Source organism: Rousettus aegyptiacus, unplaced genomic scaffold, assembly GCF_014176215.1.
Source record: "Rousettus aegyptiacus isolate mRouAeg1 unplaced genomic scaffold, mRouAeg1.p scaffold_m13_p_1, whole genome shotgun sequence".
NCBI lineage: Eukaryota > Metazoa > Chordata > Mammalia > Chiroptera > Pteropodidae > Rousettus > Rousettus aegyptiacus.
In genome coordinates, this window is record NW_023416284.1 from 13589371 (window position 1) to 13604685 (window position 15315).

The 15315-nt window shown below is 56.0% G+C and overlaps 1 protein-coding gene across 2 annotated transcripts in view; it reads left to right on the forward strand.

Annotated features, from left to right (window-relative positions):
• EPHA8 (EPH receptor A8) overlaps positions 1-15315 on the forward strand; it is a 45659-nt gene that overhangs the window by 3155 nt on the left and 27189 nt on the right. For both annotated transcript variants that reach the window (XM_016149285.2, XM_016149288.2), the window contains exon 2: positions 13548-13612. In XM_016149285.2, coding sequence (XP_016004771.2) covers positions 13548-13612 — 65 coding nt within the window. The remainder of the gene's footprint in view (positions 1-13547; positions 13613-15315) is intronic.

Consider the following 15315-nt stretch of genomic DNA (forward strand, 5'->3'; position numbering starts at 1 on the left):
CGGAGGCTGCCACGTGAACAAACTTACAGCCTGGCCCCCTCCCTACGTGCTGGCTCCTCCACGGCGAGATGGCCTTGTGTAGGTGCCACCTCACTGAATGAGGAGTCGGGAGATTGGGTTCTGGTCCCAGATTTGCTGCTGGCTGTGTGACCTTGGGGAAATCACCTGCCCCCTCTGGGCCTGCGACTGCTCCCCTCCTCTTCCCCACACGCACACCATCACCACCCTGTTCAGCTCTCCTTCCTCCGGACCCTTCAGTCGCGTGCGGCTATTCCAACCGCACTGCCGTGAAACGATCGATTCTAGGGCTGTCTAGACCATGAGACTAAGAGAAGGGCAGTCCATGTGTCCCCCACGCCCCAGATCCAGCACAGCCCCTTGCCCCCATCCCAGCACTGCTGGGCCTCAGAAAACGTGGGTGGATGGCACAGGATGGGGGTGGGGCAGGGGTTCTTCTTTGCCCATATGACGGAGGAGCAAACGTGCCAAGCAGCCAGGGTGGGGGGTGGGGGGGTTGCCCAAGTGCAGCACGGGGGTGACAGCTTTCGATCTGCAGCAGCAGCAGCAACGGCCGAGGCTGCTCAGTGAGCAGGACGGCTTAACGTAGGGGCAGAGCTTCCTCCATGCTGCGGTGACCGTGGCAATGGCAAAGGTGGTGGTGGCTGGGACGGTGGCAGTAGTGGTTCGGGCGGGGGTGCCGATCGTGACCCTGGCTCTGGCTCCCGAATCAGACCTTCCAGGCAGTGAAGGAGCCGCTGCCCCTCCCGTCACATCCTCTGCCTCCGCAGTTTTAATGAAAATCAGACACAGATCTGTAGAGCTGCTTAGCATTTCAATACATCCAATATTGGGTATTACTAAGTCACACTCCTAAAAGTATTCCCCTGCTCTGGAAAGGTGCCATCACCACCCACACACCCACCCGTACCCTCACACCCACGCAACCCCAGCCCCCCAGCAAGTACTGTCGCCCTGACACACTCTGACACACGCACACGTGCACGCACGCACACACACACAGCCTCTGCCTCCCTCTCTCTCTCTCTCTCTCTCTCTCTCTCTCTCTCTCTCTCTCTCTCTCTCTCTCTCTCTCTCTCTGTCCCTCCCTCCCTCCTTTCTCTGTCTGTCTGTCTCTCTCCTGCAAACACAGAGAACTGCTCCCCATCCGTCAGAATGCTGATGTGGGCTCATCTCCTCCCGACGAGGCAGAATGACGATAAGGTTATTTTTTAATATCAGGGATATTAACACTTCTCTTTCTGATAACGAGCCACAGGCTGATCCCTCCTGCTCCCCGAGGAAGGTCTCGGGGCTGGGTGGGGAGAGGCGGGCACAGGGCTGTGACACACGAAGACCTACTGTGTGTCAGGCACACTTTTAATGGTCAGAACCCTAAAGAGCAAGTGGAGGCGTCTCCATTTTATAGATCAGAATCCGAGGCTCAGAGAGATAAAGTCACCTCCCAACGTCACCCAACACACAGGAAGGATTAGGCCTGGGATTTGAACCAGATCTGACTCCAGAGCTTTTGCTCTTTGCTGCTTCCCAGAAATCTAGCAACTTTTCCCCAACTGCTGCCTGGAAGTCCCATCACCCTGACACTCCAGAGGGAGGGCCCTGCTCTAACCGCCACCCCCTCCAGCCCCACCCCAGTCAAGCTGAGAGGTCAAGCCCAGCTCTGGCCCAATAACCCAGCCAGGGGCCAGGCGAGTCCCTGGAGACCTCGTCCCCTGTGGATGCCCAGCTGCAGCCTCTCCTTGACCTTGAGCTCCTTCATCTCCCTGCACCCAGAAATCTGAGGGGTTCACGGAAGGGTCAGCTCACCCACCACTAACCCACATATAACAGGCCTCCCTGACACCTGCTTCCTCCCTCACCGCTGACCAACCCAGACCCCCAGACCTTGCACTCATCCGAGCGCTCAGCACCCTCCCTGATCCCAGCTGCCCCGTGACCATGCCTGTGGGCTCTGGAACCATGGGTCTGAGTTCGAATCCCGCACCAATCACTTTAAGTAGCTGTGGCATCTTGGACAAATCACGTCGCCCCGCCCCCACCTGATTCTCCTCATTTACAAAGCGTAGATAATGATAGAACTTACTTCAAAGGGCCGTTATTAAGATTAATAAGAATAGTGGATATTTAGCCATATTATCCTAGATGTTGAAAGCCCTGGAGGCCTTTCCCTGCACTGAGCGCACTGAGCAGTGTCTCAGGTGACGAGACTTGCCTAGAGTCACACAGGCAGGTTGTGGCAAAGAGAATCTAGCCTTGGTTTCATTTGGACCAGACCTCAGAGGGAGCCAGGCTCAAGGCAAAAGTGCTTGTGGAGGGCCACCCACATGCACAGGCTGAGGATTTGGTGGCCAGCAAGAGCAGACACGGTCCCTGCTTACATAGGAAGGTGTGACCTAGGTGTGAGTCTAGGAATCACATATGTGCAGGTGGGGTTTCCAGCTGAGCCAAGGATGGAGAAACGGAGGTGATGACTGGGTCCCGACCACCTGGACGGGGCCTCGTGGCATGACAAGGATTTGGATCTTTATCCAGAGAGAGCAGAAGAAGGCTCTGAGTATCAGGGGAGGGAAGGCACAGGGCAGGGGCTGGCCATGATTTTTGCACTAAATGATCTTTCTGGCTACAGTGTGGCGTGTGATGGAAGGGGACCAGAGAGTATGCATGGAGGCTGGTGAAGTGGCCAGCGCAGTTGCCCCGGTGAGAGGTGACGGAGACTCAGACTGCACTGGTGGCTGCAGTGAAGAGTGGATGGATTCAAGATACTTTTCGGTGGTCAAATCAAAGGACTTGGGATGTCCCAGATACAAAGCTGATGGAGAAGGGGGAACAGGGACAAAGTTCAGGTTCCCGACTTAGACAGCTCAGTGGATGGTGGTTTGAACGAGGACCAGGCGTGGGACAGAGAATCATAGAGAGAGGTCTGGGGCAGGTGGTGTTTGAGAGATGGTGGAGGCGATAATGGACGAGGAGAGGTCGAGAGAGAGAGATGGAGTCCACGAGAATAGACGATTCCTTCGAGAAGCTTGCTGGGAAGGGGAAGAGAAGGGGAGAGGGCAGTAGGCAAGGAGAGTGAGGGATGAAGGGATGGTTTGTTTGTTTTTTCAGGAAAGACTTGAGCAAGAAGGACGAGGGGGCAGCCGGACCTCCGAGGCCCATCCCATGTAGTCATGTTCCCTCTCCACTCTGCCGCTTGCCATGGTTCCGAACTGTGGAAGTGATTGATTATATGTAAACAGGAGGAAGCAATTAGTCCGTGCATGCCCGGCCATTAATAAGCCTCTTATGTATTTATAACAACACCTCACCTACCCTCCAACCTGAGAACAACTCTCCTGAAACCTCCGAACAGCCACAATCATTGACACTAAACTCACATTCTTTACTCCAGGGGAAGTTTCTCACTTAGAACCCACCGACTCTTACTTTACATACAACTCTGATAAGCATTCGTTTTTTCCATTTTTTCCCAGTCCGCAATAGATTAGAGGCAGCACCTCAAGAGGAAGTTGGGAACTGTCAGCGGAGGGAGCTGTGCTGTAGAGAGGAAGTAGCTTGGTGGCCTGGGAGCGAGGGGAGAGACAGGGACACTGTTCAGGCAGAGAAGCCCGAAGTCCTTTAGTCAACAAGGGTGAATAGGTGCACCACTTCTACAGTCCTGAGGGCACCTCTGTCTCGTATCGTCCCCCAAGCAGTGGCTGGAACTGACTCATCTCCCGGTCCTTTTCCACATCAAGATTCAGTGATTCTTTGTTCACACTGATGACTACAAGCTACTAAGCTAAATTACATTCAGTATTTTCTGCTTCGAGAGGACTGTAAAAAATATATTTTAAATTGTAAATTTTATTTCAAGTTTTGGTGCTTGCAGTTTCTGAGATGTTCCCTCATGTGGAAGGGGGTTTCTGCCATTGCCTGTTTAATGATCCGCTTCCCCGTTAGACTGGAGCTCTGAGCCCGGGCCGGCACCTGTGTGGCCCATCATCTCATTCCCGGCACTTGGCACCATGCCACAGGCGGGCTCAGTGCAGAGTTGTTGAATTAGTGAATTGATTAATAAATTAATATTACGTGCCAGGCAACAGTCACTCAACAAATATATTACTACATTTAATTCCACTTATTTCTTTCTACTTTCTTAACCTGGCTACCAGAAAAAAATTGAATTTCGTAGGTGGCATTCACTATACTCCTATCGTGCGGGGCTGCCTTGGACACACCTGCCCTGGCTCTAGAGGTGAAGTACATGGTCCTAGCACAGTCCCCGTGGTCCAAGAGAATCTCTTCTGCGTAACGTAAGCCACTTTCGTATGCGTTTCGGGGGTGCTGCCTGGGAGCACTTCACGGGTAGAGTCATAGCTTACTACCTGGGAACCCCAGCAGCAGCCCAGCACCGTGCCCCCTTCCTGGGAAAACAGGTGGGGCAGGCCCGTCACGCATGAGAAAACTGAGGCCCCAAGCGAGGGAGCCTCATAGGCCTCATGTTAGGAGACTGGCTCTTCCTAAGATCTCCACACATCTCCAGCTGGGGTGGAGAGGTTTCTATACTAATGCGAGGCATACCCACCCGCTCCAGCCCCCTCGGCTCCGCCGAGTGGGACAGCTTGGAGCCATGAGGTGTCCAGGGCCGCTCAAGGATGAGTGGATTTCACCATTAACCACTGCCCCCACCCCGCATACTCACACACACACCCATCTCCTGCCAGAATGTCTCCTCTACCTGTGCCGGAAGTGGCTCCCTGCCCTGCACAGTTCATCCTTTGCAGTGCAGAGCTGCCCAGACCCCTCCTTCGAAATACAGCAACGCCTTCCGATCTTTGATCTCGTCCCAGGTTCCCAAGCATGCTTGCGTCTGTGAATTAGCGTGAGCCTCACAGTAACTCTCTGAGTTGGTGGCATATCCTCCCTTTTATAGCTGGGGAAACCGAGGCTCAGCAAGGTCAAGTGAGAAGGGATACTCCTGGGAGGGTCCACATGTAAAAGGGACTCACCTGATGCTCCCTGTTATCTCCCTTCCCACTCAAACGGGGGGGGGGGAGCCCTAAGGGTGGGGGAAGGACTGGCTCAGAGGCTGCCAGCCCAGCTCTGCCCACCCCACCCCCACCTTGCCTGTTCCATATAGCAAGGTCCCAGTGTGCCAATGTGCTGATGGGAGAAAGTGAGCTCTGTTCAGTCCCTTGAAGAAGGAAGGTCAAGGCCACTTAGCAGGTCCAGCTGGCACACCTGTGCCCCATAACCCAGAAAGGGCTGACCAGCAATGACGGCCTCAAGCACTTGGCCCGCAGGGCATGGGCCTCTTGGATATCTGCTCATTCGTTTGCTTGGTCATTCAGCAAACATTCCCAGGGCACCTACTGAATGCCAGGAAGATCCAGCATGGCCCAGCCGGGCCCTGCCATGGACTTTATGCTTAAGAGGCTAAGAATGCAGTTAGGGAGGGGAGGGGCGGGGTGGGGCGGGGCGAGGCGAGGCGAGGAGGAGGGAAGGGGAGGGGCGGAGGGAAGGGGTGGGGAGGGGAGAGAGGAGACAGACAAACTAACCACAGCCATCACGGTCCCCCGTCTGCACCCCACAGAGCTTCCCATTTCATCAGTCGATCTTTACGAATCTCATTCTCCGCGTCTTTAAAATGGGGGCAAAAGCCCTACATTGCAGGGATTCGGTGAGAGAAAGGCATGGAGAGTCCAGCACTGAAGGTGAAGCTGGAGAAGCCTCACCTCTTCCCGCCAAGGCCCCGCCCAGCTCTCCTGCTGCTGGACCACTCAGGAGACCAGGGGAGGCGCCACCTCCCCCAGAGGCCTGGTGACTCGCCCACGGCTCCAGGACGGGCTCTAAGGGCGTCTTCCCTCCCGTGGGTGGTTTAGCAAGTTGCCACTTTGAAACACAGGACAGGCAGAAGGGGCGGGAGTGGGAGAGACTCCAGGGAGAGGAGACACCTGGACTGGGGCATCCTGGGAGCTTCGGAGGGCACAGGGAGCCACCCCAAAGCAAGCTGCCCTCATCCTGCAGAAAGGTTGGTGAAATGGCATTCTTATTTTGCTGAAGAGGATTCAGATATGGAGCAGACCCCTGAAGAGAACCGCCCTTCAAGCTCATCAGCTCCAGAAGACTAGCTGTCTTCAGTTTCCTCATCTACGAAATGGGTAAAATCCAGGTTTGGTTGGCTCCACTTAGACCTGAGGATACAGAACCCCAGCCCCCCACAAAGCCTCCCTCATCAACACCTATTTCTGGGAGCCCTGGCTGGGACAGGGGCAGCCCATGAGTGCTCTGACTGCATCCTGCACTCTGCATTCTTTGGCCCTGACTTGCGCATGCCCTCAACGCCGCCGGAGCGAGGTGCCAGCCATGGACCCTTCCATCTGAGGAGCCCTGAAATCCTGTGGGCTGTGGCCACTACACCCATAGGTTTGCCCACACTGTGGTGTTATTAAAATGTTTGCGTTTGCTGCCAACTTTAGATATTTGGAGACACCACATAAAAATTCCAGATACACAGCTTCCCTTGAAAACGCAGAAATTTGAGCTTTCATCCCCACGGTAATGTCGGCTGGAGCTGGGAACACTCCCCTAGTAGGCTTCATCAGGGTGCCTGCCTGCCTCCTGTGGACATTTGCATTTGCCTCTCCGGGTCTAAGCCAATCTGTTCTCCTTACCCCGCCCCCCTCCAATCCCTTCACTGCATCCTTGAACCATCTCTAGCTGGTGTCTCTTTGAATGCCTCTGGTAACAGGGGGCTTACTACGTCTTCGAGGCAGTTTACCTGAGCTGTTGGGAAAGAGCTCCTAGTATGAACTGTCTTCTCCCTTCTGTAACAAAGACGCACAGGAGAGAGTGAGCTTTAAAGTCCAGTGGCTCTCTGAGCACTTCCCTGCGTTTAACCAGCTGCGTGATCTAAGGCAAATGATGGCCTTTCTGAGCTTAGTTTCCTTAGCTGCACCTTCCCGCAGGGTCGTGTGATGCTTAAAGTGGAGCAAGTTTGTAAAGCGCCTAAAGCAGGGTCTGGCACATGGCACGCACTCCCCAAATAGCCTTTATCATTCTGTGAACCCCCAGGCATGGATCCAACTCTTTCCTGGTGAGCACAGGAGCTGGGAGTGCAGTCAGAAGGCCCTGAGCAGTGGTCTGTGCCCGGTGGAAGTCAGAGGCAGAGTCAGGACTTGTCCCCACTGGGCCCCCACACTTGAGAACCAACCCCTGGGAGCTGCAGACCTCTTATCTGCTTCCTTCTTATCTACCCCTGGGAATGAAACTGGAGGTAGAGAAAGTTAAGGGAGAGAAAAGTAGGGAGCATAAATCACCATCATCCAAGAACAGCTGCGGGGTGCCAGCCACCGGGCGTTGTGCCTGGCAGCATGCTGGGTGCTTTACCTGGGTCCTTGAGTATACTTCTCACAACAGCCCTGGGACAAAAATATACTGTTATCCCTGTTTTACAGGCATGGAAGTTGAGGCTCAGAGAGGTTAAGAAACTTGTCCAAAGCCACACAGCCGGGATTTAAATACTTATCTGTCTGGTCCCATAGCCTGTCTTCTTGACCATTGCACTCTAAGGCTTCCGGCTTGAAACTCTGGTATCCCCTTCATGCCCAGTCATGGGGGCGGGGGAGAGGCGAGAGTTTTCACCTAAAAGTGCGTCTGAGTTTGCCTCTGAGTGGGTCTCTGAGCCTCTGTCCAGAAACTAGCGTGTGTGCATCCAAGCGTGTCCCTCTGCGAGGCACTTCGGACGCGAGTCTGAGGGTCATGCGTGTAAGAGTGCGTGTGCAGGTGGATGGCTCGGCCGTGTGTGTGCGCACGGGGACTTCCCCGGTGGGTCTGCGTGTCACAGTGTCGCGGTGGCGTCCTGACTCTGGCTCCGGGCGCGGCGGCTCAGTCCACGTGTGGACGCGGGGCGCGGGGCGCGGGGCGCGCGCCGCCCCCGAAGGTGCGGGCGGGTGAGTGCGAGCGTGCGCACGTGCAGCGGCCGTGTCCGCGGGCCTGGTGTCCGCCGTGCGGACTCCGTGTCCCCCCACCCCGCCGCACCGCCTCGGTGCTGATTGGCTCGGCACCGTGACGGGCCGGCCCCCGCCCGGGGCGGCGGCGGCGGCGGCGGCGGGCGCGGGTGCCCGCGTGTGCTCTGTGAGCCGGCGTGTGCGCCGGTGTGTGCGCCCGGCCGCCGGGTGTGCGGGCGAGCCAGGGAGCGCGCCGACGCGCGGGCCGCCGCGGCCGAGCCCGAGGGTGCGCGGCGCCCGCGCCCGCCCTCCCGGTCATGGCCCCCGCCCGGGGCCGCCTGCCCCCCGCGCTCTGGGTCGTCACGGCCGCGGCGGCGGCGGCGGCGGCGGCCACCTGCGTGTCCGCGGCGCGCGGCGAAGGTGAGCGGCGGCGGCGGCGGGGCGGGGGCGGCCGAAGGGCCAGGGGCGCGGCGCGCGCTGCCCGAGGCTCAACTTCCTTCCCCCGGACCCTGAGCGCCAAACGGGCTGGGATCCCCGGGCCTGAAGGTACAGCGATGGCACCGCGGGAGAGACCCGGGGTCAAGGATCAGAGCGATGGAGATGGGGACAGGACCGGGGGACCCGGACCGAGGACTTGAGGCTGAGGCACAGGGGCACGGGAGACTGGGGGACAGGGCTGAGGGGTCTGGAGCTGGGGACAGAGAACTGAAGAGCGGACATTGGGGATGAGGGGACAGGATGGGGACAGCAAACGAGAGAAGGGGTATAGAGGAGAGGAGATGGAAAGGGCAGGGGACGGGGTGGGGACAGAGAACAGTGACGGAGGGACACGAGGATGCAGAATGAGATTCAGAGGGCTGAAGAAGAAGGAGGCAGGGGACGGAACTGAAAGATGGGGACCAAGAGCTGCAAACCAAGGGCCAGGGAGAACAGGACAGGGCTTGGGGGAGACAAGAATGAAGGGCAGGGAGGGAGAGTCTTGGCGGTGGCTAGGCAGGAGGCTGGGAGTGAAGGAGGTTCAGCCGGCAGGGAAATAGCCCGTGGGGCGCCGTTGTGGTAGGCAGGGAGGGGTAGCCTTGGGAGGAAGGGACAGAGAGGAGAGGGCTGAAGGGTGGGCAAAGGCACTGGGGCAAGCAAGGCCCTGGAGAGCAGGGTCTTGTCCGGGGGTAAAGCTGGGGCGGTCCAGTCACTCAGGGGAGGGAGGCAGGGTCAGGGGTTGTAAACTGAACAGTCAAGACTGAAAAGGTCTGGGAGGTGATCTCCCAGGGAGGTGGGAGGGTCGGGGGGACAAGGAAAGCTGGGAGGGAGCACCCATCAGTTTTCTCCAACTCCCAGGGCCTCACACCTACATGTACATACATGCAGGATGCTGTTCTGGGTTCAGATCCCTGCTCCAGCCTCCGCCCTGGACCTCCTTTGCTGCCCAGAGGAAGCCTGACCAGGGCTGACGTCCTGGGTCCAGAGCTAGTCTCACCCTGGCAGAATGTACTTCCAGATTCGAGGGAGCTCCAGAGCCAGTGTTCCTCATCCAGGCTTAGATCCACCACAGATCCACTCCCCCCGCTCCCCCCCCCCCGCCACGCACACACACATACATGAACAGCTCACGGAGATACACCGGGACCCTCACGCACACATGGACGCACATCGGGATTTACACCCATCGACCCAGGCCTGTAGAGACATGCATGGACAGCGGCCCCTCCGCCCACTGTCAGATGCGCAGAAGTGCAGGCAGTACATGTGTGCGCACACATATGTGCCCAGATGCATGCACTTGAAAAATATATACATCCGTGGGCAGACACCGCATATATAAGGAGACCCTCAACCTTGCATTCATGCCCACGGAAATGCCTGTGCACAGAATAAATGCACACAAACACACAGTCAGAGTCATCAGTGAAACTGGGGCCACACCAGGAGCAGGGACCATATAAGGGGAGCTGAGAGGTGAGACGGCCGGCTGAGGTGGGTAATGATGAGGTGCAGGTTCCTGTACATCAGGAGAGTAGGGGGATGGGATGAGTAGGGGAAAGGGCACAAGGGGCCTGTGGGCTCTCAGAGCCGTGACCCGAGAAGACAGTTTCCCCAGGCCTGGGTAGCCTCGTCAACCAGCAGGATTATGAGGGGACCCACATCAAGGCTCTGGGCATTGGGCAGTACACCATCAATTCCTCGATTCTACTGTCTACCCAGGAAGGAGTCAGTACCCTCCAGAATTACAGGTTGATAAACACCAGAGTCCCCTGTGGAAGGGACTTTAGGGAGGACAGACCATTGGCCTAGGAGAGAGGACGTATCCGGGGAGCGGCAATAGTTGGGGAAGAGGGAAGATCCATGAAGAAAGGCAGGCGAGGAAGTCTGTGCAGGGTGGAGGGGGCGTTGTCCAAGGGCCAGTCCACACCCATCTGATCAACGCAGCAGTGTACCCATAGCAGGGTGTGAGTGGCCCATGCAGGTGGGACAGCCATGGATAGAGACCTAAGGCATAGGTTCCAGTACGACAGCCAGGAGTCCCTTCCGGCATCGTCCCTGGGCTGGCCTAGAGCCAGGGAGACTATTGGAACTTGAGAAGGGGGCTCTGTTCCCAGCTAGGGTCCTGCAAAGGTGACAGTGCTCCAGGCTGGCCAAGTACCCCTACACCAGGTGGCTCCCAAGTCTGGGGGAGGGTGCAGCACCTGCAGAGATGCCCCCTGGGCAGCCCCATCAGGCTCACAGCCCTTTACACCCTCTGGTGGGGATTACCTATCACTCGGAGGTGATCTCGGAGGCATTCATGTCCTGGTTGACATCCCCTGGCCACCCCGAATTCTCCAGCCTCACCAGCATGCACTGTGTCCTCAGGGAATGTAAATCAATTTAAGTATTAGTCTCAGCGAAATGGAATGGGGGAAGGTGACGGTGCTGGAGAAAAAAAGAAATCGCATAATGCCTTCCACAGTCGAACAGGAAAGGCTTAGGAATTATCTGTGCTTCTCAGAGTAGGAGAGGGACCTGTCTGATCCCCTAGAACAGCCAGGGCAGGTGAGCCCAGGAGGGATGCCTATGGACATCTCGCAGATGAGGAAACTGAGGCACAGAGGAGTTGAATGATTCGCTCCATCGAGGCCTCTGAGAAACCATCTAATCCAAATGGGGAACAGACCCGAAGAGGGGAATTGATGTCACAGATGTCATACACGCCCAAAGTCCGGCAGTGTCAGAGGCAGGAGAGAGCCCAGCCCTGGTGACCAGAAGGGTCCGAATCTGCACGGGGACTCAGGCCCAGCCGGGTGGACCTGGTGCTGGAATTCTCTCCAGCCCTGATGAAACCTCCTGTGGATCTGGAGCTTCCCGTGACAGACACTCTGTGTTTTCCCTACAGGAGGGGACATGAAGTAGGGAAAAGGGGGACAGAGGGAGAGGAGGGGAGGGGCAGAAAAGGGCCAGGAAGGTACTGGAACAAGCAGCCCTGGAATCCTGTAGCTCTTCTTGAATCCGATAGAATCGATTTTTGACTTATCTTTGGATTACCTGAGCCCCCTGGCTGGCTGATCAGGAATCCACTGCAAATGTGGTGGGGCTTCCCAGGGGAGGGACGGGCCTGGAAAGTGAGGTCTGCAGTGTGTTCCAGGGGGAGGAGTCTGAGCAGGGGACATTCATTCAGATGCCCCCTATGTAGGGGCAGGTCTGAGCTGCATGGAAAAGGGACCCTCCAGCTCTGAGCCCAGTTCGGGATGTAGGTCAGGGTCTGGGATCCTATAGGAGTCCCCTTCTCCACCCTATCCCCAAACTAGGCCCTGCTGGTCTGGGGGAAACTGCAGTGCGGCCCCCTCCCCCTCCCACCAGGCAGCAGGAGAGAGCTGCCTGACCCAGTTTTCTCTCCATTGCCTGAGAGGGAGGGAGGGAGGTGGGAAGGCTTCTCTGCCTGAGCCCCTGGTGTGGGGCCAGCTTGGGGAGGGGAGATCCTCCGCGGACATTGGCTCCATCCCCTGATCCTACCTGGCCCCTGGGGACTCAGGGCAGAGCAGAGAGGCCCCTCCCTGGTTCTGCAAACCCTTTCTCCAGCCAGCCTTCTCCACGCCCCTCCGACAATAGGGTGGGGAGGATGAGAGGAGGAAGAAGATCAGCAAATAAGAGCGTCCTCACTCCAACATTTCCTGAGGACACTTGTCTCCATCTTTGAGGGGCAAGCACAGAGCTATGCAAATCTCAGGGAGAAGGACACCCAGCCTTCCTGCAGAAAGTTCCAGGAGGGCCCTGGCTTTAACCCTCTGTAACCTCCCCAAGCCTGCCAGTTGGGTTAGTTGGAAGCCCAAGATTGCTGGCTGGAAGACGGGGTACATGGAAGAGAGAGTGAAATGGAAAGCGAAGGGACTGTGGAGCCAAAAGCCCTCTCATACAACTATCACTAGATAGAGCAAAGGAAGTAGGGGCCCAGAGAGGTAAAGGGACTCGCCCGAGGACACACAGCAGTTAGAGACAAAGCAGGGACTCAAGCCCTGATTTCTTAACAGTTTAATGCATCTTTATCATTGTAAAGGGAGTAGGCAGATCTGAGGTACCAGGAGAGAGGCAGGAGGGGCAGGACTTAAGGAAAGGGAACTAGCTTTTGTGCATCGACTCCAGCCAGGCCTTACAGTTTTCCTGTGGATATTATAATCCCCATTTTATAGATGAGGAAATGGAGGCTCAGAGAAGTGAAGGTCACCTGCTACTAAGTAGCTGATTGAGGCATGAGTCCAAAGGTGTCCAAGTCCAAGGGCAGGCTCTTTTCTCTACCGTGAGAGTCTGGCTTATACTAGACTTGCTTTCTGGCCAGTGCTCCCGGCATCGGTGGCCTTGTCTGTTGTTGCCATAGCAGGTGCTCTGAATGCCAGCCCTGCCAGCTACACCTGGGGGTTTCTGGGCACGTTCCCAAACTTCCTTGGGGCTCAGTTTTTTCATCCTTAAAATGGAGGTGAGACCGACCACAACTTGGGGTTGTCGTGCGGGTCACAAAAGAGGCATCTCCAGCTCCCCAGCACAAGAGGCAGCTTCCTCTTCTAAATCCCTCCATGTCGAATGTGCACAGAGGACCTACTAGGTGCCAAGCACCTCCTGGGGGATACTGATGATTGTAAAGCTGGGGCCAGTCCTCTGGAGGAGACATGACCTCACAGAGTGAACGTTAGTAGAGCTTGTTGAATACCATCATGTCCCATGAGTGGGGCAAGGGTCAGGTCATCCTCACGAACCCTGTGTGACAGGAACTACTGTCACTTCCATTTTACAGAGGAGGAAAGCAAGGTCAGGAAAGGACACACAGCTCCTAAGTGATCCAGACCTCCTGACTTCTGAGCCCATCTCAGGTATCCCACTGAACCGCCCACTGGAGCAGCCTGGCACTCAGAGCAGCTTGCGTGCTGGGAGTTTAGAAGATCATGTTTTGGCCAAGGTGGTAGAGGAAGGCTTGGGGGAAGAGAGAGAACTTGAACTGGGCCTTGGTGGACAGAGGAAGCGAGAAAGGGCACACAGATATGGAGCAGACCTATTGGGGGCTGAGAGCTGACCAGCGTGGCAGGGTCAGGCTACTCTTGGTCCCAGGGGTCTGATGTACTCTTGTCTCCTGTTTTCTAGTGAACTTGCTGGACACGTCCACCATCCATGGGGACTGGGGCTGGCTCACATATCCAGCTCACGGGGTAAGTGATGGGCAGTGGGGCCAGAGTCATCCCTCTGTGAATAGAGAAAAGCTACAACTCACAGAGGAAGCAGAGGCCCAGAGAGGTGAAGAGACTTTCCCAAGCACATGCAGCAGTTAGAGACACAGCTGTTGATTTTTTAACTGTTTAGTCCACACAGAGCCTCGGGGTTATAGAACCAGCCCTAGTGCTGGGCTCTCAATTCTTCACATCTGAGGCTCTAGATATGGGATCTTCATATGTATGTCCTGGGCCCACAGATTCATAATGTGCCACGGCCAGGACCAGGGTAGCGTAAGACATGTCAATTACGAGGAACAGGACCAGGAAGGGTCCGATCAGGTCTTTTGCTGCTTACAGATCGGTCCTCTCCCTCACGGCTACACTGCCCTCACCTGGAGCCCGTGAGCCTGGTGGGCTCCTGGCTCTGCCATTGACAAGCTGAGTGGCCCTAGGTCGCCATTTCACCTCTCGGAGTCTCAGTTTCCCTGTCCGTAGAAAGCAACGAGCATGTGATGACCTCATGGGGTTTGCTGCAAAGGTGAGGGGAGATGACACATGATTTTTGGCACTGTGCCTGGCACATAGTGAGCCCTCACTAAATATATTATTGTCGTAATCTTTGTTATTGGTGTGTGTTATGGTTATATCTCACATAAATTTCCTCCCACAACTGTGCTCATAAACACACATACACATCCCACTTACAGACATGAGCACATCATGCACACACAGCTTCTTTCATGAATACTTTGGAGACGGAGGGATCATAATGTTAATAATAACAATGATAATAATGCCACGAGTTACGATGTACGAAGGGAGTCTTTACTTGGGAGTGGGGTTTTCATCCAGGCTGTTTGTGGCCTCTGGCCTGTGGCTGAGATCAGGATGGAGCTCTGGTCCTTTCTCTCTGGAAGTCTCATCCCCAGGCAGCGGTAAGCTCAGTTCGCTGTCATCAGTCCCCACTCAGCAGGCTTCAGGGAGCTGGAGGGGCAGGCCCTGGGGCCCAAGAACCAGAAGGGAACCCCTTCTCTGCCTGAGCAGGTCAGTTCTGCCTAAGGACAGAGGCTGGGTCCTTGGGGTGTCCCTTTACCTCCCTGGGCCTCAGTGTCTCCCTGTGAAGCACTCCACTGTGTGTGCCCCAGATGGCGGTCTCTCGGGGGTACGCTTGGGTAAGAAAGGGCTTTGGCAAAGTGAGCCAATCTGCCAGTGGTAGGGGTCCGACCCATGAGGAGGTGACTGGCTGGCTATTTATTGGCCGCGTTAGCATGTCCCCTGAGACCCAGCAGCTAGGATGGAGTGGGCATGGTCCCAGCTTGGTTCTGGGTGTCTCTGTCTCAGGACCTAGTTTTAGATTAACAAGGAACAGTAAGGGTTTTAAGCAGATGAGAAACATGACCGGACTCGTGTTTTGGATGATGACACTGGTAATCTAAGGTTCTTTGTTTGCAGGGTGCTGTAAAGTATGGCTCAGAGTTATCTCATTTCATTTGGGGGTTGGAACAAATAACAACTTATATTTATACAGCTCTTAACAATTCACAGACGTTATCTCATTTAATCCCCGCTAACAATCCCACAAGTAGGTATAGCCACCCCCCTTCACAGGTGAGGAAGCTGAGGCTCAGAGCAGTGGAAGACCACTTGCCGGCCATCAGACAGGTTCCAAGGGATGGCCTGGAACTCAGAAATCTCTGACC